This window comes from Musca vetustissima, unplaced genomic scaffold, assembly GCF_032173495.1.
Source record: "Musca vetustissima isolate MV318-11 ecotype Yass unplaced genomic scaffold, APGP_CSIRO_Mvet_v1 utg148617, whole genome shotgun sequence".
Lineage (NCBI taxonomy): Eukaryota > Metazoa > Arthropoda > Insecta > Diptera > Muscidae > Musca > Musca vetustissima.
The window spans coordinates 40,876-67,590 of NW_026872480.1; the positions used below are offsets into that span (position 1 = coordinate 40,876).

The 26,715-nt window shown below is 33.9% G+C and overlaps 1 protein-coding gene across 1 annotated transcript; it reads right to left on the reverse strand.

Moving 5' to 3' along the window:
* Positions 1-262: 262 nt before the first annotated feature.
* On the reverse strand, positions 263-22,077 carry LOC133322949 (alanine aminotransferase 2-like). The gene is made up of 6 exons (XM_061531935.1): positions 21,627-22,077; positions 7,326-7,415; positions 4,945-5,204; positions 4,319-4,883; positions 502-760; positions 263-432 (listed from the first exon to the last, which is right to left on the reverse strand). The coding sequence occupies exons 1-6, from the start codon at positions 21,750-21,752 to the stop codon at positions 284-286; spliced, it is 1,449 nt and encodes a 482-aa protein (XP_061387919.1). The 5' UTR covers positions 21,753-22,077; the 3' UTR covers positions 263-283.
* Between the last annotated feature and the right edge of the window lie 4,638 nt (positions 22,078-26,715).

Genomic DNA, 26,715 nt, shown 5'->3' on the forward strand with positions numbered 1-26,715 from the left:
ATATATATTATGAAATATATTAGATCATATGTTTTTTTGTTTAAATATAAATAACAAACACTTTTTTGTTTTGATGCATTACGATGATCACATTAAAATTGGGGGGCAAACAAAAAAGGAGGAAAACAGAAAATTAATTAAAACGACAATAACTATTTAAGATCTCCGTGTGTTGAAATCCATTTGACATTTTTGGAATATACCATGGACTTTTACATTACACAAATGGGACGTCGAGGAGCGGTAAGGAGTTGGAGGGAGGTTGCAGGAAGTGTGCAGTAATTTATTTGTATTTTTGCATAAATTCAGCATGGAATTTTTGGAATTTGTTCATCATGTCCTTCAATACATCGGTCTGGGGCAAAATGGTGCTGCGGAAATGATATGTACCGGGTTTTTGTCCGAAACCACTGCCGGCAACAATGCAAATGCCTAGAAAAGAAATAATTATAAAAAATAATAATATACATAAATAAAATTTTTAGGATTATCTATATTTACCAGTTGATTCCAAAAGTTCAGATGCATAGAAAACATCGGCGGGCAGGCCCTTAGCCTTGGCAGCTTCAACGGCTTTGGGTGGAATAACAACTTGAGGGAAAACATACATAGCGCCTTGCACCTTGTTGACCTTGTAGCCTTCAAAGCTGCTAAGAGTTTTATGTACCAATTCGGCGCGTTCTTTCAAAGCACCCAAAATTCCATTTCTTTCCTTAATATATAGGTCATAGGATGGCTCGCCGGGCTTGGGGGGATTTACCTGAAATTTGCAATAAAAAATGTTGGTTAAACTTTCCTTGAGAACATATGTATGTATGTATGCTTAAAATATGTTTAAAAAATCCACGCCTATTGGACTAACTGTCCTGGCAAAAAATTTTTAAAAAATCCACGCCTATTGGACTAACTGTCCTGGCAAAAAATGTTTAAAAAATCCACGCCTATTGGACTAACTGTCCTGGCAAAAAATGTTTAAAAAATCCACGCCTATTGGACTAACTGTCCTGGCAAAAAATGTTTAAAAAATCCACGCCTATTGGACTAACTGTCCTGGCAAAAAATGTTTAAAAAATCCACGCCTATTGGACTAACTGTCCTGGCAAAAAATGTTTAAAAAATCCACGCCTATTCGACAAACTGTCCTGGCAAAAAATTTTTAAAAAATCCAAGCCTATTCGACAAACTGTCCTGGCAAAAAATGTTTAAAAAATCCACGCCTATTGGACTAACTTTCCTGGCAAAAAATTTTTAAAAAAGTCACGTCTATTGTCCTAACTTTGCCTCCAAAAATATGTTTAAAAAAGCCACGCCTATTGTCCTAACTTTGCCTCCAAAACTATGTTTAAAAAATCCACGCCTATTGGTCTAACTTTGCCTCCAAAACTATGTTTAAAAAATCCACGCCTATTGGCCTAACTTTGCCTCCAAAAATATGTTTAAAAAATCCACGCCTATTGGCCTAACTTTGCCTCCAAAAATATGTTTAAAAATTCCCGCCTATTGGCCTAACTTTGCCTCCAAAAATATGTTTTAAAAATTCCCGCCTATTGGCCTAACTTTGCCTCCAAAAATATGTTTTAAAAATTCCCGCCTATTGTCCTTACTTTGCCTCCAAGAATATATTTAAAAAATCCACGCCTATTAGTCTAACTTTGCCTCCAAAAATATATTTAAAAAATCCACGCCTATTAGCCTAACTTTGCCTCCAAAAATATGTTAAAAAAATCCACGCCTATTAGCCTAACTTTGCCTCCAGAAATATGTTTAAAAATCCACGCCTATTGGCCTAACATTGCCTCAAAAACTATGTTTAAAAATCCACGCCTATTAGTCTAACTTTGCCTCCAAAAATATATTTAAAAAATCCACGCCTATTAGCCTAACTTTGCCTCCAAAAATATGTTAAAAAAATCCACGCCTATTAGCCTAACTTTGCCTCCAGAAATATGTTTAAAAAATCCACGCCTATTGGCCTAACATTGCCTCCAAAACTATGTTTAAAAATCCACGCCTATTGGCCTAACATTGCCTCCAAAATTATGTTTAAAAAATCCACGCCTATTGGTCTAACTTTGCCTCCAAAACTATGTTTAAAAAATCCACGCCTATTGGCCTAACTTTGCCTCCAAAAATATGTTTAAAAGATCCACGCCAATTGGTCTAACTTTGCCTCCAAAACTATGTTTAAAAAATCCACGTCTATTGGTCTAAATTTGCCTCCAAAACTATGTTTAAAAAAATACACGCCTATTGGCCTAACTTTGCCTCCAAAAATATGTTTAAAAAAATCCACGCCATTTGGCCTAATTTTGCCTTCAAAAATATGTTTCAAAAATCCACGTCTATTGGTCTAACTTTGCCTCCAAAACTATGTTTAAAAAAAATCCACGCCTATTAGCCTAACTTTGCCTCCAAAAATATATTTTCCTGGCAAAAAATTTTTAAAAAATTCACGTCTATTGTCCTAACTTTGCCTCCAAAAATATGTTTAAAAAATCCACGCCTATTGGTCTAACTTTGCCTCCAAAACTATGTTTAAAAAATCCACGTCTATTGGTCTAACTTTGCCTCCAAAACTATGTTTAAAAAAATCCACGCCTATTAGCCTAACATTGCCTCCAAAAATATGTTTTCCTGGCAAAAAATGTTTAAAAAATTCACGTCTATTGACCTAACTTTGCCTCCAAAACTATGTTTAAAAAATCCACGTCTATTGGTCTAACTTTGCTTCCAAAACTATGTTTAAAAAAAAAAACACGCCTATTGGCCTAACTTTGCCTCCAAAAATATGTTTAAAAAAATCCACGTCATTTGGCCTTCAAAAATATGTTTAACAAAATCCACGTCTTTTGGCCTAATTTTGCCACAAAAAATATGTTTAAAAAATCCACGCCATTTGGCCTAATTTTGCCTTCAAAAATATGTTTCAAAAATCCACAGCTATTGGCCTAACTGTTCTGGCAAAAATATGTTTAAGAAATCCACGCCTATTGGTCTAATGTTGCCTCCAAAAATAGGTTTAAAATCCACGCCTATTGGACTAATTGTTCCGTCAAAAATATGTTTAAATGGTCTAATTACACTGTGCGACACGAAAATTTTTCAGGGGTTCTAATGTACCAATTCTGTTTAGTTGGAGTCCCTGGACCACGACAGTACCTTTGATTTTTCTGGGTCACTTCGAAAATTAATTTTATAACGGTAAATATAGAGAAAAACGTGGTTTCATGGATTTTCCATTTGAAACTTGAATAACTTATTTACTTTATAACGGATTTATATTATTCTTTTTTTATTTCGAAGAGTACAATTTTTCCTTTCAAACAAGATATATATTTGGTACATCGGTTGAGGATTGGCTGAGTTACAGCGGTTGAAATGTGAAAAAATACGCATAAAATGACAAAATTTATTTTTCTTCGGACTGTACGATGAAATTATGATATCAAGCCATATAAGTTTTATTATATTACGGCGAAGAAAATTAAATTAGCTTTCGAAAATGATAAAAATCAAAAAAATCGGTTAAAAAATGTATGACTTATACACATTTTTGTATTGATTCTATGCATATTCTCTAAAGGAACTATGGGTCTATCTCGTTTCATTTTCCCCGTTGCAAACATAACAGTTTGTAACAGGAAACGATACAGACCCATATTTCCTTTAGAGAATATGCATAGATTCAATACAAAAATGTGTATAAGTTATCCATTTTTTAACCGATTTTTTTGATTTTTATCATTTTCGAAAGCTAACTTAATTTTCTTCCCCGTAATATAATAAAACTTATATGGCTTAATATCATAATTTCATCGTACAGTCCGAAGAAAAATAAATTTTGTCATTTTATGCGTATTTTTTCACATTTCAACCGCTGTAACGCAGCCAATACTCAACCGATGTACCAAATATATATCTTGTTTTAAAGGAAAAATTGTACTCTTCGAAAGAAAAAAAGAATAATATAAATCCGTTATAAAGCAAATAAGTTATTCAAGTTTCAAATGGAAAATCCATGAAACCACGTTTTTCTCTATATTTACCGTTATAAAATTAATTTTCGAAGTGACCCAGAAAAACCAAAGGTATTTTCGTGATCCAGGGACTCCAACTAAACAGAATTGGTACATTAGAACCCCTGAAAAAATTTTTTTTGTTATTTTGTAGCACAGTGTTATCCTCGAAAAAATCTGTTTAAAAATCTAGACCTATGGACTAACTGTTTCTGAAAAATATTAACGACTATTCATGAAAACTATGTCTACGATTGTTCTTCAAAAATATGAAATTAAAATTCTCTTAATTCCCCACTTACCAAAGCACTAACAGCCACCTGACCAGCAGTGGTGCCGCACAACGAAGCAGTAATCGATTTGGTCAACATAGCCATAACTTTTGGGCACATATTAATGATTTCCATATAACCACCACGAATACCACATTCACCCAAATAACCCTTAGATGTGGACATAAAACTAGCCAATTCCATTTCGCTGTAAGGTGAACCCATTTCAGTCATCACTTTCTTGAACGAGAAGAATTTCGAATCCTTATCGTAAATGTTATCTTGATATACTTCATCGGCCAAAATGACCAATTTGTTCTTGTGGGCGAATTTAATAATCTCTTCGATGTTTTGTCTGGTCAGCACTTGACCGGTAGGATTGCCAGGATTAATGACAACAATGGCACGTGGATTACAGGTCTTTTTGGCCTCGTCATAAGAACGTTGCAATTCGGCGGTGGATAAACTCCAGCCAGTCTCTTCTTCCAAATAGTAATCGACTTTGGTCATACCGTATTCAGCAATGGTGGCTGAATACAATGGATATTGTGGAATGGGCACCATAATACCGGGAGCTTTGCCATCAACTTTGCATCTGCATAAAAGAAAAATAACATTATTTTTCTATTTTAGGAAATACATTTATTTCATCTTACCTCAACAAAGCCAACACACTCTTGATACCGGGAGAAGCACCAGCAGTCAAGAAAATGTTATGCCAATCACAGGGTACACCATCACGAGCAGCAATGAAGTCGGCTACCTGACGGCGAATAACTTCAATACCAGCAGAATCAGTATAAGATCCCACAGAGTAACCTTGACAGCCTTCTAGCACAGCCTTGGCACGAGCCTTAACATCCTCGGGATAATTGGGAGATTTCAACAATTCAGGATCAAAAGTCAAATTCAAAAGCTGGAAATAAAATAAATAGGAAGGAGAAGAATTTCAACAAATTAAAATTTTATTTGAAAATGGTAAAAACGTTGCGACTAGAAATGTTATTCACGCAAAAAAACAAATAAACTTTGAAATTTGGAATGAGTGAAGAATGCTGTGGATAAACGAATATTGGTATAGCTGGGATTGTGTACATTTGAGATATGATTGTGGTGTACAAAAAGTACTAAATGTAGTACTATTCAAATTGTGTGGACGAATAGAGCTAAAATGCGGAATATCATTGTTGGTGTCGAGGATTTACATGGTGTTAAAAGGGAATTTAATTAAGTACAATAGAGGGACAAAATACCACACATCGTTCGATTTTCTGTGAGAATGTTAGCGGTAAATTATCGTTTTTGAAATCGGAACCAGGATGTCCAACTTCCAAAACAGTGGAAATAAATTTTGATCTCAAAAGAATGTTAGCTGTAAAGAAATTCTATAATTTCTAGGATCTATAAAAGGAAAATATTGGAGAATGCTTCATTCGAATTCTCGAAACCTCGAGGAAAGAAATTCATCCCAATCAGTCGATTCAGATTTAGGTACGGTTTCATTGAGAAGAATTTGGAGAATTTATTGCAGTCAAACTTTAATCGATGTTCTGGTGGAATGGGTTGAGTTTAATTTGAAAAACTGTGTATTCAACGGAAGCATTGGAGAGACTTCCGTACGGAAAATTATCAAGACTCACGCATCAAGTTTACGTTGGGTTTTAGATGTACTCCTCAGGTTGCTTTGAACGCGAACGAGTATATACTACCCCTTCATGTATTAGTTCGGTTTTAAGTAATTTTAGTGATTAGTGTAATGGGTCTGTACATTCGAGAGGCCTTCATGATACAGCGACATAACAGGAAATGCAATAGTTTATGAATGCTAGACCATCTTTCAATATGTTTAACTTGGCACACTTTCGACCCTACTAACTTCAGAACAATGAGCAAAATATTGTGCCAATTGGCCTTACGTTGAGTCTTTGGTGCACCATTTACTTAAAATCGGACGAAAATATATATGTGAGCTATATCCAAATCTGTAGGCCTATTCTGTAACTTTTAACAACATTCGATATTGTTTAAATTTCTTTTGTTATTGTAAAAACAACAACACAAACAAATGAAATTGTTGTAAAATAAACAATGTCGAAATTTGTTAAAAAGTTACAGAATAGGCCTACTGAACTGATTTCAACAAACGTTGACAAACGTTAGGCTATACTAACTTCAGTACGCTGTGTCAATCGGCTTAACTTTGTGCCTTTGGTGCACCATTTACCTAAAATCGGACGAAAAAATATATGTGAGCTATATCCAAATCTGACTCGATTTTCACGGAACTTGGCACACGTCATTCTACACCTAATTCAGTACGCTATGCCAAATCTAAAGATAAATATATGGACTTTGGTGCACCATTTACATTAAATCGGCAGAAAATATATATGGGAGCTACATCTAAATCTGAACGAAACTTTACGTACGTCATTCTAGGCCTGATTCAATACGCTATGCCAAATTTCATGCAAATCGAAAGATATGTAGGGACCTTGGTGAACCATTTACCTTAAATCGGACGAAAATATATATAGGAGCTATATGTAAATCTGAACCGATTTTTCCCAATTTCAATAGAGTTTGTCTTTTGACCAAATTAATGAGCTGTGCCAAATTTCATCCAAATCGGATCATAAATGCGACCTTTGTTTACAATTTAACATGGACAGAGGGATGGACTGACATGCATAAATCGACTTAAAAAGTGATTCTATGCATATTCTCAAAAGGAACCATGTGTCTATCTCGTTTCCTTTTGCCTGTTACAAACACAAAGACATAATACCCTGTACCACAGTGTGGTGAATGATATAAAGAAGTACTTGGTCCATTTCTTTCCCTAAATATTAATTGATCATTACCAATACAGTAGGGGTCTTCTTGGCCCAGAACCCACCCTACATTCAAAATTTCGTGACGATTGGTCCAAGACCAATATTTCGCGACGTTACAAAGATATAATACCCTGACAACATAGTTGTATAGGATATAAAAAAGCAAGAAATAACATTAATTTTTAGTAATAGACACTTACCTGTCTGAGGAAAGTAATGGGCTTTTGGCCCATAGCATGGCAATCACCAATATTGGCACGGATGACATAGTCAAAAGGTTTCTTCACACCCTGAAAATAAATAAAGAGAAAATATAAAATTAATTAATTATATCCTGTTAAATATAAATATCATAAACGAATTGGAATTAATGCAAATCGTTTACCCCTATGAAAACTGAAGTTATAAAAATTATAAATGAAATTGAATTACAAAACAAATTATCATATTGTAAATTCATATTTAATTAAGATACCCACAACGCCAGCATTCAAACCCCAATCATACATATCAATTATAAATTTTATGTAAACTGCATGATAATTGATTGCCGATTACAAATATTTTGTAGTTGCACTTGAATGGGGGAGTGGGAAAAACAATTGCAATTATCTAAACAAATAACATTCAAACAACCTTAAATGGGAAAATCAAGCGGATGGATTGCTAAATAAGATCAAATGCATGAATCGCAATAGCAGTGTGTGAAATTGTTATTTTTTTTTGTAAAACTATATGCTTGTGGTTGTATCGAATTCTGTGAAATATCACAAAACACATGAACAAATATTTGTACAGTGAGTGTAATAAGTATTTTGCCTCAATAAAAATTTGAAAAAATTCCAATATATACGTATAAAGCCAGCATACTAAAGACGTAAAATGAATTATGTGTGATGGAATATGTTTGTGGATATATTTAGATCGTATTTCTGCAAGAATCATGGCGATAGACCTATTGGTCTCGAAGATATCGGCCGAAATCTATAACAACCCAAAAATGTTTATCACAAAAAACCCAAAAAGTCAGAAAAATTGGGTTTCGCGATTTTTTTTTTAATAATTTGTTTGTCGGATTTTGGTTTTAATAGTTTTTAAGGTCCTATCCTCCCGTTATATTTTCTAAAACCTCTTTTTTATTATTCTAAACATATTTGGGATGTTTTGAAGCCGCAATGACTATGTTTAATACTCTTATCTTAAGATTAAGACGAAAAAATACCAAATATTAAATGAAATACTAATGGATAATGTATTGAATGTAAATGTGAGAAAATACCCACGAACAAATGCCGTGATGTATTGGAATCGTCGACAAATCCCTTATAGTATGTGATTAACCGCAATTGTACTATAAAAAGACCAAACGTGTTTTATGTAACAATTTTTTTCTAAAATAATAATAAAAAGCAAAATACTTTTTTGTGATAAAAATTTTTGGGTTGTTATAGATTTCGGCCGATATCTTCGAGACCAATAGGTCTATCGCCATGATTCTTGCAGAAATACGATCTAAATATATCCACAAACATATTCCATCACACATAATTCATTTTACGTCTTTAGTATGCTGGCTTTATACGTATATATTGGAATTTTGTCAAATTTGTATTGAGGCAAAATACTTATTACACTCACTGTAGGTAATTTTCGAAAAAAAAACTTTTGCAATTATAAATTAACGGAATTGTTGATAGATGAGCTGTGTATTTTAGTAGACTTGTTGTAAATACATCGATACAGTTTAGAAGACAAGTACGTCATATAACAAATTGCCAATCTATTTGATATGTTGATCTGTTGGTGGCCTATAAGGTGTAGATATATATGAACGTAATGCATTGCTATTTTATCGTTTTTCATATGAATTTGAATTATCATTTTTATTGCGGAACATGAGGATTTGTTCTAAATCTAATATATTATATTTAAAATAATCTTCATTTTAGTCCAGACATTTATCTATAACCACAAAATACAGGTAAACCCACAAAGCGTGTCACTTTAATAAATTTAATATTCAAATGACAGTAAAAAAACAAACAATTTTTGAATAGTAAATAATTTGAATGACATGGTAGTAATTTAATAGTACAATTTAATATCCATCCAATTACTGAATGATGTAGCAGCATTTGTTTATATTTAGTTTTTTTTCATTTTTGTCCATTCATTTATATATATATATATTTGCAAATATTTGAACAAACACAACAATTTTGTAATTTTCTCATTTCATTGAAAAAAAAATGAGAAAATCACTTGGACCGTAGAAGTTTTTTTTTCCAGTGTTCTGTTCGGAATTGCGATAACCCATTTTTAGCACATACTTGTATATTTTATTGTTTGTATATTATTTAGAATATATTGTGTGTATATATATGAAGATATGATAAGTATTTTTTGCAATAGACATTCACACCATATTGTTATTGGTTTATCAGCTGACAGGTACTTCTGTTTGTTGTAGGTGTGTGGATAGAATAATTTAATAAATATAAAAACTGTTTCTTCTTTGGAATAGAGATGGTAGAATGTAATATAATACTTTTTGTGCACTATCCACTAATTCTCTATATTAGGTTGGGGAAAAAGAAATCCTTTATTTTTATATAAACTATAGGACTTTATTTAACATGCTTCGAAATGTCCGATTTGGGCCAAATATGACCCGTTTTGTTTTATAATTTGTTGCCATTTTAAAGGTAATTTCATAATCCCTCTCTCATACACATCCTGCTCTCTATTTGGAAAAAAAATTCTAGTAGTCGATTTTCACAATCCCACATAGATACCAATTTTTTATCATTAAAAAATTTTGCAATGCAAGAAAAATATGACAATCGTTTGGTACCAAGTCCGGACTGTAATGGCGGATGCATTAAAACTTCCCAACCAAGCTCCCGAAATTTCGGGCGAGTCACTGTAGATGTGTGTGGCCTAGCGTTGTCCTGGTGGAACACAACAATTGTAAATGGTTTAAAACAGTTTTATGGTAGACATTTAGCTCCTGGGCGATGTTACGACTGCTAACATGCCGGTCAACTTCGATAATTTCTCCGATTTTTTCGACATTTTCGACGACGGCCTACCTTTGCGAAGTGCATCTTTAACTTCAAAAATTCCTGAACGGAATCTACGAAACCAAAATCCTCAAAACTGGTGCCTTTTTGAAGCAAAGGAAAAATTGTATCGAAATTTTATGGGGTCGCTACAATCAATTATGTGGAATAAAAATTGTATGTATGAAATAGTATAGTTAGTTTCACAATCCTAAATAAAAACCGTAACGAAAATGGTAAAGTCGGACTGAGCCGACTATATGATAATCTCCACCAGTTTGGGTATATTTTACATATGTATCCTAACAATTTCATGTCAATTTTCCTTCGAAAATTTCGTGCCCATCTGACAAACAGTAGGAATTAGGTGCATCATTTACCTAAAATCGGATGAAAGTATATATGTGGGAGCTATATATAAATCTGAACTGATTTTAAGGACACTTGCAAGAGATGAATTTATAGTAACATCAGCACATTATACACAATTGTGTGGCAAACTTTGGTTCTTTAGTGCACAATTTACATAATATCGGAAGAAAAAATATATAGGAGCTATATCTAAATCTGAACCGAATTCCACGAAACTTAGCACACATCATTCCAGACTTAATTCAGAACGCCATGCCCAATATTGTGCAAATCGAAAGATACTTTGGTGCACCATTTACATTAAATCGGACGTATATATATATATATATATATATAAGCTATACCTAAATCTGAACCGATTTTCACGAAACATAACAATATGCCAAATTTCGTGTAATTCGAAAAATATATAGGGACTTTGGTGCACTATTTACCTTAAATCGGACGAAAATATATATGTGAGCTATATCTAAATCTTTACCAATTTTCACGAAAGAGATGGGTGTTACTCTTTACAATTAATTCAGTACGCTGTGCAAAATTTCGGGCAAATCGATAGATATATAGGGACTTTGGTGCACAATTTGCATTAAATCGGATAAAAATATATATGGGAGCTTTATCTAAATCTAGAACAATTTTCCCCAATTTCAATAGGGTTCGTCCTTGGGCCAAATAAAACAGCTGCGCAAAATTTCATCCAATTCGGATCATAAATGCGACATGTACTGTGTTTACAATTTAACATGGACAGGCAGACCGATGGATGGACATGCATAAATCGACTTAGAAAGTGATTCTATGCATATTCTCAAAAGGAACCATGTATCTATCTCGATTCCTTTTGCCTGTTACAAACATATACACAAATACATAATACCCTGTACCACTGTGTGGTGAAGAGTATAAAAATAAGTAATACAATATTGGACAAAACCATTACCAAAACTATCTATGTTTCAAAATTTAAGCTCAAACTTTCAAAAAACGTTAGTACGAATTTAGAAAATGTACAAATTTGGTGAATGTTTTGAAACGTATACTTCAAAATGTGTTCTCGATTATATACATGCATACATATCTATTGAAATGTATATGCATTGCTAACTAGATAGACATTAAGGCAGACAAAGTAAATGCAAAATTCATTAAAAGTCAAACAGAGACAACATTAACCATGACCGAAAGAAACGACGGCGCGACACACTTGTCACAAGCAACCATTTAAAATAAAAATACATTGGTTAAAGCGAACAAAGTTCAACTTTTTTAAAAATAAAATTTTTACGAATATTTCTTTGTGCATCATATAAATGAAATATATAATTTAACGAAATTAAAAAAATGGGAAAGGGTGCATTCTTGTGCCTTCATTTTAAATCATCGCTGGTAGTTTAATTGTTCTCTATTTATTTTATTCTTTACGCAAATTCCTACACAAAAGCCGTTACGCATATTGTGACACCCCCTTTCATCCTTAATGCCGACCATATTCTAACTACGCCGTTTAAAGTTGTCAATGGTCTGTGCGAAGTTTGTCAAAATGGGGTTGAAAGCTCATTCAACAGATTGTTTTATTATATTACGCAGTGTATACTCTTTGTATTACATAGCTGCGCAATTACAATATACGTATTTGTCTAGTTTTGTCACGTCACAATTCTATACAACGCATTGAAATATAATTCTTTTCAACCTCCCCCAATTTCCTAAATTTGTGTTAAATTACTTTGAACCACTGTGTAATCAATTTAATACGTTTCTTTATAACACATTCGCACACCATATGTTCTACATTTTGTTGTTTTTTTATTATTTCTTCTGTGTGTCTTTTCAATGCCAATCGAGACACGACAACTAAAAAACAAAAACCAAACAAGCACAAAATGCACTTTTAGTAATATTTCATTACCATGAAGAAGAAGAATACCACATCAAACGTCATACTCAAAAAATGCACAAAATATAACACATTTTGAGAGTTACTTCAACTTTGGCCTCCTCCTGGTTCTCTCTGCATTTTTTGGCTTTTTGGAGGAGTGTCACACAGAGAGCTGCTGCTGCTGACACATTCAACGTGCGCAGTTCACCATAACATTCCAATAGAAGAGACTACTGTTTGTTTTGTTGTCGTAGTTCAAAGCCGGGTGGTGGCGGTGGTGGTTGCGAAGCTTCTGATATACATACCTCCACATACCCAATCTGAATACGATGACGGTACGACGACTTCCTCATCTTTGTTTGGTGTAGGATGTGATTCTTTGTGCTACGTGCACACATTACTTCCAGTCATTTTCATTCAGTAGTCATCCAATGTGGATGATGATGATGTTGATGGCGGTAATGGTGGGATATATATTTTTTATAAATCAAGCAAATAGAGTGCGCCACATTTTTTCCCACCATCTCGTCGTCGCCGTCTCATTGATGATGGATGGTGGAGAACAGTAAAATGTTTAAAAATGTGGTTAGGAGGAAATGAAAACACAGTAAAAGTTCTGCAACTTTGTCTCTGCGTGACAATTGAACCTGCTGCTCTGTTTCAATAAAATGTTCCGCCGCTAGTTATAAAGCAAAAAAACTACGACTAAATTAAAAAAAAATATATAGTGAGCAATGAAAAATATTGTTGTTGTTGATATGAGAGGGCTTGTCATAGTTTTTTGTTGTGTTTACGTTGACAAATCAATCATTTTAGTAGTGACCACAAACTAAAAGTTTTTTTTTTACTAAAAATGTAATATATGTACATATATTATATAATCGTACGTTTACATGACTGTTCCTGCCATTGAGAACATATGTCCATGCATAATGTTTAAGAGTTTGTAATGGAAAAGTGAAAGGAAAAGGGAATAAAACAAATTTTATAGAACAAGTGTATCGGTATTCGGAATTTTAAAAAGTTTTTATTACCCTCACTTCAATATAGAATTTATAAAAATTTTGTCATTCCAATTGTATCTCCCCAAAATAATCATTTCAGACCATATGCAGTACAAACGAGTAAAGAAAGTTCAAAAGTTTGATTGGACCGACTATATGATACCCTTCACCACTTTGGATACTACAAGAGATACTAATATTCAATATCCTGTAGATAGAACAGACATATAATCTTTAGTGGACCATTGAAATGGAATCGGGCGAAACCAAATGTGTGATCTACATAGATATTTGAACCAATTAAAAAACCTATTCTGAAATCTATGACAAATTGCATGTTAATCGGATTCTTTGTATGAAATCGAGCAAAATAATGTATGTGTAGCTATATGTAAATCTGGACTTAATTAAGTAACCGTGGGCTATATCATTTGGTATGCTGCAGCACAAAGCGTTGTCCACAATTTTATCTCGTGTCAAATTTTGTGTAAATCGAATAAACATAGGCTCTTTGGTGCATCATTTACATAAAATCGCACGAAAATATTTATAGGAGCTATAACTAAATCTGAACCGATTTCAACAATACTTCGCATACGTCTATCCGTACACGGTGCAAGATTTTGTCTCTATCGGACAAATAATGAGAGCTTGGTACACCATTTACAAAAAATCGGACGAAACTATATGTGAGAGTTATCTAAATCTAAACTGATTTCAAAAAAACTCCACAGACATTAAACTGATCTTAATTCAGTATGCTGTGCATGATTTTATCTCATTCGGACAATCCTTGGGAGTTTGGTGCACCATTTAGATAAAATCGCACGAAACTATATATGGGAGCTATATCTAATTCTAAACCGATTTCCACAAAACTTCGCATACATCAATATGGACCTATTTCAGGATGCTGTACAATTTTTTGTCTAAATCGGACAAATAGTGGGTGCTTGGTGCACCATTTGCAAAAAATGGGTCGAAAATACATATCGGAGCTATATTTAAATATCAACCGATTTCAAAAAATTTTACGTTACGCTGTGCAAAATTTTGTTTGAATCGGGTTTTTACAAAAAAATCGACGAAACTATATATGAGAGTTATATCTAAATCTAAACCGATTTCAACAAAACTTCACATATATCAATCTGGACCTAATTCAGTACCCTGTTCAAAATGTTGTCCCAATCGGACAAATATTGGGAGTTTGGTGCATGATTCGCATAAAATCGGACGAAATCATATATGAGAGCTATATCTAAATCTGAACCGATTTCAACAAAACTTCGCATACGTCTATCTGGACCTAACTCAGTATGCAGCGCAATATATTGCTTCAATCGGACAAACCTTGAGAGTTTGGTACACCATTCACCTAAAATCGGACGAAACTATATATGGGAGGTATATCTACTATTTCAACAAAACTTCACAGACATCAAATTGGTCATAGTTTAGTACGTTGCGCAAAATTTTGTATGAATCGAATAAGTTTTGGGAGTTTGGTGCATAGTTTACATAAAATTGGACGAAAATATATATGGGAGCTATATCTAAATCTGAACCAATTTTCTGCAATTTCAAAAGGGTTCGTCATTGAGCACAATAAGTGTGCCAAATTTCATCCAAATCGGATAATAAATGCGACCTGTACTTTGTTTACCATTTAACATGGACAGACGGAGGGACGGAGATGCACAAAATCGACTCAGAAAGTGATTCTATGAATATTCTCAAAAGGAACCATGTGTCTACCTCTTTACTTTTGCTGTTATAAACATATGCACAAAGACATAATACCCTGTACCACAGTGTGGTAAAGGTTATAAAAAGGTAGTTCGAGTGATTAATGACCGGAATCGTCCGATATTTCCAAGCTGTGTCTGCTTATCAATAATGCATTAGTGGGTCAATGACCACAGTCGGGCTTTGTAACAAATAGTTTAAATAAAATAAACTTGCATGTGGGAATAAATTTAAATCTAAAAAAAAAACACAAGTTCTACAGTCACGGCATTAGGAGAATTATCCACAATTGTGGACCATTTGACGAGATAAAAAAAAATTAAACAAACAAATAAGTGTCGTCTACATACATATGTATGTATATAAAATAGTAGATCATTTCCCATTCTTTTATTTTTTAAAAAATATTAGAAATTGTTTCTCGAAACGTCAATGCCGATGGACTCATAGTCCATGCATTGTATAAATGTATGTATGTTTAATTAACATATAAGTGTGTAGACGACACACGTTTGAAAATGGGAACACTTGTACCAACCAATTAGCTGGCTATTCAAAATGCAATGCGATGCCAGCCAGCCTTATAAAGATTGACTGTTTTGAAGGGAGAACGGAAGAAAACGTTGTGGAACGATGTGTAATATGTATGGTGATTATGGGGCGTCGATGATGATATTTGAGATGAAAATTAGAACACTTGCATGTTTGGTTTTAGAACGCGATAGGCATGATGCATTTGTAAAAAACCACAACAACCAAGGTTTTTCTAAATGGAAAACGATTATATGAGTGTTATGGTCGGTATGGTAGAACAGCTGATGCACTCTTTCGCTTAAGGATTAACATGTACATTAAATTTTAATTTAATTTTGAAAAAGTCCGTATGATAATTTTGTATGTTATCGACAATAAAATAAATATCCTGTTTGACCTTTTGATGGGTAGGTTAAAAGTTGAAGACACATTTCTTCAGGGCCAGCACATATCCTTCATGTGCAAAACATGAAAAGGGCATGTGTACGAACTATGTAAATTACAGGTTTAAGTTCAGTTATATTTTTGTTAAAATCAAAAATAAATGTCCGGCATTTGAATCTAGGTTAGTAACAATAATTTTAGTTGTCAACGACATATTAATTTTCTTTGAGATATTGAACTAATCTTTATATAATCAACATTCAATAGACCTTATCGAGTATATGAACAACAATCTTTTTTTTTTGCCTGTTTTGAAAACACGAAAATGCCAATATGAAAAAAATACGACTACATAGTATCACCAAGTATATACATGGTAAAATTATTATTGTAAAACACAGAAACAACAAATATGTATTATTTAGGCCATAAACATTAAATTAGCACAATTTAACGTCTAAAGAAAAATGAACAAAAAAACATTATAATAAAAACAAACGAATGAAAAAAAAACTAAACAAAATGGAAGAGAAAATTGAACGGGAACGATTCAAAATTTAATTATATATTCATACATATATACTAGTTTCTACTATGAAATTAGTTAGATTTTTGAGAATTTAGCAAAATATTTAATTTTCGAAGTCATACTTCACATACTTGTTAATATTCAAATTTATACTCAAACTTGCAAAAAAAATATTAGAGATTAAAAACTTCTTAATTAAAATGTTATACAAAACTTGTTTTTGATAAATTTGAAATTATATAAATCTCATCTGCCATAAAATATGGTGACCCGTAAGTTGATATGAAAAAAACGGTGATAGAAAATAACAATAGAAAGAAGATAGGCCCATAGTTCCACCGTACTCCAAGGTGCAGTGTGTATTAAATTTGTCATCCCGTATATTTTTGATCAGAATAATACAACTACTCGAAGACAGTAACCGTTTTTATCCATGGTAATATTAGGTTGGGGAAAAAGAAATCCATTAGGCCGGTCGTCGAAAATGTCGAAAAATAGGAGAAATGATCGAAGTTGACCGGCATGTTTGCAGTCGTAACATCGCCCAGGAGCTAAAAATCGATCATAGAACAGTTTTAAACCATTTATACAAATTGATTCAAAAAGAGGCTCGATGTTTGGATGTCACACCAATTAACAGGAAAAACAATAGGATGGATCGAAATTCCATCTGCGAAGCCTTGGTCAATCGCAATGAGATAGACCCATTTCTTAAACGGATGGTGACTGGAGATGAGAAATGGATCACATAAACCCTGTGCGAAAACGATCGTGGTCAAAGAGCGGTGAAGCACGGTGGCCAAACCAGGACTAACGGCCAGGAAGTTTCTGATATGCATATGGTGGGACTGGAAGGAGATTATTTAGAATGAGTTGTTTCCATATGGCCAAACGCTAAATTCTGATCTCTACTGCCAACAACTGGGCCGTTTGCAGATAGCAATTGACTAGAAACGGCCAGAATTGGCCAACAGGAAATATGTCGTGTTCCACTAGGACAACGCTAGGCCACATAAATCAACAGTGACTCGCCAGAAACTTCGGGAGCTTTGTTGGGAAGTTCATGCAAGCGGAGTATGCGTTTTGAATCAAAATTTAGAATATGGGACTAGTCGGTCCACTCCTTCTATTATCACCCACAAAAAGTTTCAATATTTTGAAAATTTTAAAATTTCTTATAAAGCGAATTTCATTCAATCTTTGCACATTGTAATTTTTTACCAAGCCTATATCACGTTCGAATTAGGTACCCATTGATCCACTCATCCCATATTAAGCGAATTGAGTGAACGATTTAATCCAAACTCTGCACATAGTAGTATTTTTAGCAACTCTATGTTAGGTCCGAAGACAGGATACATCGATCCACTCCTATTAACTTTCCCGCAAAAGGTCAAAATTTGAAAATTTATAAATCTCATATGAAGCGAAGGAAATATTCAAATTTAATGCAATATCATAATATTATAAAAATTCATAAACTTTATGAAATTTTTATCAGAAATTTATGATTACGATAACAAAAGTTTTTTCGGGTGAAAATCACTACTTCCCGAAAATATCACTACTATTTATTAAATATTTTTAAGATTTCCACTCCGAAACGTTTGAGAATTTTACTAGATATAGTCCTTTTGATACTGATTAAAATCAAATTATTTTTTGGAGGATAATTTTATACTTCATATGTGAAGTTTAGAGTAGCTAACTTTTCCTCCTGTCCATAAGAAAAATTTCTAAATACCCGGAGTCGGAGTGATATTCTTAAAGAAATTTAATAAAAAAAATTGGGGTATTTTTGGAACTATGGAGCCCCATATCTCTAGAAGTACTGACAGAAGGGGTACCTATTGTAAAAATTTCAAACTGTTCTTAGAGGTGTCCGTAAAGTACATTTGTTCCAATATTTTTAACAAGCCTAGATCAAGCCCAAAAAATGGGGTCTATAGAGCAACTTCTTTCGGTACCTCCTCGCATATGGTTAGCTCATTGATGAAAAAATATACCTTGGTCTTTATATTTGGAATGAATATAGATTTAATGAAATTATTGGCTGTATAGGTCCATCATCTCTAGTACCTACCCCAATAATTATAGTTTCAAACCATAGACTGAGGGTATATATTTGTCGGCAACTTGTTACTTGAAATTATTAGGCTGGAAATATATAGATAGTAGCCCTCGTACCCCAATTATCCCTAAGACTGTGGATATAACAATGTCATTTATTTTAGGGGATGAATAAAAAAAGACAAATATTTTTTATTGGATAAATTCTTGTAAATGAATATAATTCTGACGAAAATTAGTAATTCCCTAGACCTTGTGAGGCAGATTTTTTATATAAAATAAATGTAAACAATAACATTATCCTACACGACATTTGTTGTGTTTTGCTGGCGTATTTTGTTTATTTTGTTATTATTATTTATTTGGATACCATTCAAAACTGCCTCAATTTTCTACAACTTGTTTGGGCAAGTTTCTAATAACTATGGCGTGTGGTGTACCGTAAATAAACCAGTTTGCAAAAAAAAAAACTACAAACGTAATTTTTATACTCCACATATGGTTCGAGGGTGCTCATTAAGATTCACATTGTGAATAGGCTAGATTTCAAAAAAAACCAGTAAGGAAAGTAGTAAAGTCGGACGGGGCCGACTATATGATACCCTTCACCACCATGGGTATATTAAACAGGACTATTAACATGAAATTGGATGAAATAAAATATGTGATATTTATCTAAATGTGAATCTACCTAGATCTATCCATAAAGTATGTAAATCGACTTCAAACAAATATAAATAGGTCATCCGTTGGGCTATGTCTGTCAAATGTCGTGCAAATCGAAAGATATATAGCGACTTTGGTCCACCATTTACATGAAATCGGACGAAACTATATATGGGAGCTATATCTAAATCTGGACCGATTTTCTCGAAACTTGGCAGACATCATTCTAGGCTCAATTCAGTACGTTATGCCAAATTACGTGCAAATCGAAAGATATATAAGGACTTTGGGACACCATTTACATGAAATCGGACGAAACTTTACATGGGAGCTATATCTAAATCTGGACCGATTTTCTCGAAACTTGGCAGACATAATTCTAGGCTCAATTCAGTACGTTATGCCAAATTTGGTGCAAATCGAAAGATATATAGGGACTTTGGAGCACCATTTACATGAAATCGGACGAAACTATATATGGGAGCTATATCTAAATCTGAACCGATTTTCTCGAAACTTGGCAGACATCATTCTAGACCTAATTGATTAGGCTGTACCAAATTTCGTGCAAATCGAAAGATATATAGCGACTTTGGTCCACCATTTACATGAAATCGGACGAATCTATACATGGGAGCTATATCTAAATCTGGACCGATTTTTTCGAAACTTGGCAGACATCATTCAAGGCTCAATTCAGTACGTTATGCCAAATTTCGTGCAAATCGAAAGATATATAGGGACTTTGGGGCACCATTTACATGAAATCGGACGAAACTATACATGGGAGCTATATCTAAATCTGGACCGATTTTCTCGAAACTTGGCAGACATAATTCTATGCTCAATTCAGTAAGTCATGCCAAATTTGGTGCAAATCGAAAGATATATAGGGACTTTGGAGCACCATTTACCTGAAATCGGACGAAACTATATATGGGAGCTATATCTAAATCTGGACCGATTTTCACGAAACTTGGCAGACATCATTCAAGGCGCAATTCAGTACGTTATGCCAAATTTCTTGCAAATCGAAAGATATATAGGGACTTTGGGGCACCATTTACATGAAATAGGACGAAACTATACATGGGAGCTATATCTAAATCTGGACCGATTTTCTCGAAACTTGGCAGACATAATTCTATGCTCAATTCAGTACGTCATGCCAAATTTGGTGCAAATCGAAAGATACATAGGGACTTTGGAGCACCATTTACCTGAAATCGGACGAAACTATATATGGGAGCTATATCTAAATCTGGACCGATTTTCACGAAACTTGGCAGACATCATTCTAGACCTAATTGATTAGGCTGTACCAAATTTCGTGCATATCTAAGGATATATAGGGACTTTGGGGCACCATTTACATGAAATCGGACGAAACTATACATGGGAGCTATATCTAAATCTGGACCGATTTTCTCGAAACTTGGCAGACATAATTCTATGCTCAATTCAGTACGTCATGCCAAATTTGGTGCAAATCGAAAGATATATAGGGACTTTGGAGCACCATTTACCTGAAATCGGACGACACTATATATGGGAGCTATATCTAAATCTGGACCGATTTTCACGAAACTTGGCAGACATCATTCTAGACCTAATTGATTAGGCTGTACCAAATTTCGTGCATATCGAAAGATATATAGGGACCGTTTACATTAAATCGGTTAAATATATATATGGGAGCTATATCTAAATCTGAACCGATTTTTCCCAATTTCAATAGGGTTCGTCCTTGGGCCGAATAAGTGACCTATGCCAAATTTCATCTAAATCGGATTATAAATACGACCTGTACTTTGTTTACAATTTAACACCAACAGACGGACAGACGGACGGACGGACGGACATGCATAAATCGACTCAGAAAGTGATTCTATGCATATTCTCAAAAGGAACTATGGGTCTATCTCGTTTCCTTTTGCCTGTTACAAACATATGCACAAAGACATAATACCCTGTACCACAGTGTGGTGAAGGGTATAAAAAAAAAACTATCACAACAATAACATCTGTCTGCCAGTCACTCACTATGTACGTACGTATTACGTTTTATTATGAATGTAAGAATCAGGATGTTTTCTCTCAATTACTCTTCTCCCAAGAAGAATTGAGATGGGATAATTTCGCCACTGATAGAGGGGTTGATTTAGTAGTCTTCTTTTTCGCCAAAATTTCAATACACACATTTTGAGACGAAACCACAGAAAGAAGCGCAAAAAGTCTAATGGACATACCTGTTTCAGTTCTTTTTCAATTTCACCAGCCCTTATCACCAATGGACCACGCACAGCATATTCCATAGTAATGAAATTTGGATTGATATTATCCAATTGTAAACATTTTGAGGTATTTTCCGACATTTTTGCTTGATAATCTACGGCGGAGGTACTTAGAGCGCGACAATATTTCGGTACATACAAATTATTACTGACACGACTACAGCGCGCGCTAAAGGTCTGAGCCGGACTGAATGAGGAGAGTTGGCTACGTTGTTGTTTGTACTGCTGCAGTTTGTTGGTGTGTATCAACAATGATTTCCAACGACGAGATATATTCTGGCTATTGGAAATTGCCGGCGATGAGGAGGTAGTAGCTGGTGCTCTCAATGCATTACTACCAGCGCTGCCAGCGACAGCAGTGGCACGCTGGATAGCGGCATTGGAATTGCTAAGCAAGAGACGACTCATTGTTGTTGTTTGTTTGGAATAACGAGCAACGAGTGTTTAACAAAAGACGGTGGGGATGGTGGTTGGTTTTAATATGCTTGGAAAGCTTTGTTATTGTTCCACAGCTGTCTGGTAGTTCGTTGTTGTTGTTTATTCTTGTTGTTGTCGAATACTGTAAAGAGAACAAAGAGTAAATGTGAGTATGGTTAATGTTTGTTTGGTTGTTGGTGATAAGATTTTCGATGTTGTTGTTGTTGGTTTTCGATTGATATACGACTCTACCAATATTAAAAGAGAATAACAAACATACATTTTCTAAGATAAATATTTGATTTGGACCTTATCGGAAAGTGAGTGATTGACCATTTATTAACAGCAGCAATATTTGTCTTCGTATTGTTGGGATTTAATACCCATCGTCAATTCTTGTGAACAAAACTCATTTGATAAAAAGTGTCAACAGTTTTATTTTTAAAATAAGTCAATGCTTATATTATCAAAAAAGCTTTTTTGTATAGAAATAAACTTATCACAGGCACAAACCATGACAGTGGGAGATTTTTGCTTAATGTGTTTTAAGGAAAAACATCTTGTAATTTTGGGTGAGGGTCACTCTTGGTCCAAAGGTGACAGATAAGGCTGGGTTTTTGGTAATTCATACTAGAACGGTACGAAAAGTACTAAATAGTACTAAATGTGATACAATTTGAATATGGCGAACCGGTAGAGCTAGAACTTTTAAATGATGGAGTGTAGAACACTCAACTATATGTATGCGAAAAATACTAAAATGTACTTTGGTACAAGTTCGTAGCATGTGAATGGATAGAGCTAAAAACTTGAAATTTGGTGTTGAGATGTAGGGTCCATTTAAAGAGATTTTTTTGAAAGCGTGTACTCATGTGTAAGAAAAGTACTATATGGTACTATATTTGGTACAAATTTAATTTGGAGATACAAATCGAGCTAAAATCCTAAAATTTGAAATCAACATTACCGTTTGGAAATGTGTTACTTATGTGTACTAAAAGTACTAAATCGTACTATAATTGGTACAATTTGGATTTGTGTGAACCAATAGAGCGGGAACAATAAAATTTGGAGTCAGGATCACTGTAGGGGTGTAGGATTGGGGTCAGGATTCAGTTTAAGAAATTAATACTTATCGGTACTAAATGGTACTAAATTTGATACAATTTAATTTGTGGATGAATCGATAGAGTTGAAACCCTTAAATTTTGATTTTGGATCACTGTGGAGGTGTGGGTTTGGGGTATGTAGGAGGTTTTGGAAAATGGTACTACTGTGTACTAAATTTGGTACAATTTGAATTTTGGATGATCCGATAGAGCTGTGATCCTAAAATTTGGAGTTAGAATCATTGTTGGGGTGTAGGATTGGAGAGAACGTATTGGAAATTCATACTAATGTGTACTAAAAGGTATCAAATTTGGATTGGGGTGAACCTATAGGGCTGGAATCTTGAAATTTGATGTTAGGGTCACTGTTTGGGGTATAGGATTGGGCTTTGTAGAAAGTTTAGGTCCGTTGTGATCATCCACAAGAAGAGATACGGTGAAGAGAAGAGACAACAGACAGATCTATAGGGGAGAGAAGATTAGTGAATTAAAGGAGAGTTGAGAATCTTACATAGATGAATGAAAGAAGAATGAAGGTCGATGGTTCTATGAGTCAGACAGAAGATGTGTTACGTGCCAAGGTTGTATGTTCCTAACCACTTTATGTTTCTAATTATGCTGTAGATAAAAGCAGGTTCGGTTGTTGAGAAGAAGCTGAGACTCGGTAGAAAATGAGCACCCACTAGTCTGTGCCGCCTGTAAGCCAGGGCTGGGCAATGACACAGGAGATGTTCAATTGTCTCCGTCTCCTCCTTGTAAACACAGAGTCTACAGTAATCAATTGCATCAAGATCCCATTTACTAGTGAAAGCCCTGATGTTGCAGTGACCAGTGATGATTCCCGTCATCACTTTAACGAATGTTATTTTGTTTCGGGCTCATATAGATTGATGTTTTAACCGTGACTATCTTATAAATGTCCTTCGAAACATTGCGTTTTTTCCGAACATTCATACCAAAAAGTTGTAGGCCTAGCCGTTTTCCTACAGTAGGACCTAACCTATTTTCCCTTCTTTTGGAATTTAAGTCAGGCCACTGTGGACCTAAAAAAATAGGTTAGAGTTGCAGAAAATAGAAGCATTTTCGATGCGCTTTTCGAAAATGCATACCACAAAGTGGTACGTCTCGCCGTTTTTCTACAGTGGGACCTAACCTATTTTCACTTTATATGGAATTTGTCAGGCAACTGTGAAACTAAAAAATAGTTGAGCACCAGGAAAAAATTGGCATAGAAGGATTGTTGATTTCCTTTCCTTTAAATGCATACCACAACATTTGTTTCTACAGTGGGACCAAACCCCTTTTCCCAGTAGCACTCACATTTAAATTTAACTCGTTGAAAAATACAGTGTTGGAAAACGTAAAAATGGAAATTTATTTTCATTAAAATTATTTAAATTTATTTTCACGGACTTCTTCCATCCCTCATATGGGATTCCGCATTCCGCCAAAATACTGCTGTGTCTTATCCTTCCTATTCTCTGACCTTATTATTTTCCGAAACAGATGGACAAAATTTTTAATTCAACTATCGGCGATATAGATCCATCATATCTGGCACCTTCCCCCAAACCACCACAATTTTAAAAAATTAGAAATACCTACTAATACTTTCGACATCTGTTTTCAGTTCTAATTAAACATTTGGAATTTCTCAAGGCAGTTATCATTGACAATTACTTTAAAATTATTAACTATTAATAGTTGACCTTAGAAAACTATTTATTTACTGCTTGTTTCTGTAAAATTCAATAAGTTACCACGAAACCCTAACCTTTGAAAAATTTACCATTGCTATTGATTTTTCATAAATAAATGTATTTTAATGACCCAATCGAATACATTCACATTGAGCTTTACCGAATGTACATGTATATGTATACAAAATCCCTCAAAATCCTTCTTTTCGTGTATATGGTATTCATTAAAATGAATCCTTAACGACCATGGTCGAGGTTACAATAGCACTTGCCTGTATAATTTTTTTTTTAAATATAACATTAATTGAAATACAAATTCCAAAGTTTAACAACGACAGCTTTCGTTTACCGGAACGAAAACAAAAACATGAAAAAATAAGACATTGAATATTGAAAAAAAACGATCGATTACATTAATACATTATTTCTATTGAAATTTGACCATTGTTTTTTTGTTGCTGTTGCTTTTGTTTGAATGAAAATACAATTGCATCTAATGCGTCCTAGCAAATTGATAACAGAAAACCAAAATAAATAAATTGCAATATTCTGATGGACGACATTTAATCAGGAAGATGTGTTGTTCACAATTTGATTATTTACACTCGTACGTATGTAACTCAATACATTCCAAACAAAATCAATTCTATTAAAAAAATCTAAACAGTGTATGACGTAGAATGCTATATAGATGAAAATAAATGATGTTTTGATACTAGAACAAGTACAAAAGGTATAAAGTTTAAAACGAACAACTTTTGCAAGAAAGTGCAGCTATATCGACCATGCTTTCTAAGTAGATTTTTTTAACACACTGAAATAAATACCAAGTTGAAGCAAATTGTTACAAAATATAAATGGGAGGATTGGATCAATACTACTTGTTCCTCGTTTTATATCCAATGAAAACCCAACATATAAAAATACAATCAATTTAATTGCAAAACGTGTGAAAACCCGTGTTATATTAAAAACAGTATGAGGTTCTCGGGGGTGCAACAATCGTTTGAGAGGAAGCTCAATCTGTGGTATGAAGTTGTATGCTTTTTTGGGTTTTTGGTTAGGGTTAATCTACTACATCATTAGAAACCTAAAATGGTAAGGAAAGAGCAACCTTAGCACGTAATATATTTTTCTGTGCAATTTCCTTAGCCTTCGAAACTATTCTCACCTTCCTCCTAAAAATAATAGATTCTTATTCTTCCCTCCCACACATATACATATAGCAACATATCAACACTTGTCCTCTTCTGATACTGCTACTGATTATAATCCTTATCATTTATTAAATCAGTCACACACAAAATCGTATACCCCTTTGACTATAGGTGAAGAAATAAACGATTTGATTAGATATTAGACATTTATAATAATAATCGCACATTTCCATATATTTTTTTGCATAATAAAGCAGCTGACAAAGGTAATGGGATTTCGTGTTTATTATTATTTTGGTTAGCACAGTATGCCAGCCAGCCATCATTGTTGTTATTGTTTTATGACAACAAGTTAATAGGAAATATTTGTTTTTTCGCAAATACTAAATGTATATAAAAGTGAGATTTGTTGTTTGACGTGTTAGCCGCAAACAATTCTTTTGCATGAGTTGGATTTGCCCCCAAAATGAAAATTTTCACCAATATCTATTCAAAAAAGAGAGGCGTGTGTGATTTTTTTAGGTTTTTGGGTAGATCATCAATGACAAATGGCAAAACTTATCTACTTAACTCTAAGTTGATTGAGAGGGGCGGGGTATGATAATAAATAAAGAACAACAAGAACATTTTTAAATGTATATAAAAGTGAGATTTGTTGTTT

Coding starts and splice junctions, on each gene's coding strand:
- LOC133322949 (XM_061531935.1), bottom strand. CDS start 21,752: ATGTCGGAAAATACCTCAAAATGTTTACAATTGGATAATATCAATCCA. Junction 761..4,318: donor AGGTGGCTGTTAGTGCTTTG/GTAAGTGGGGAA, acceptor TGCAAATTTCAG/GTAAATCCCCCCAAGCCCGG. Junction 433..501: donor TGAACTTTTGGAATCAACTG/GTAAATATAGAT, acceptor TTTCTTTTCTAG/GCATTTGCATTGTTGCCGGC.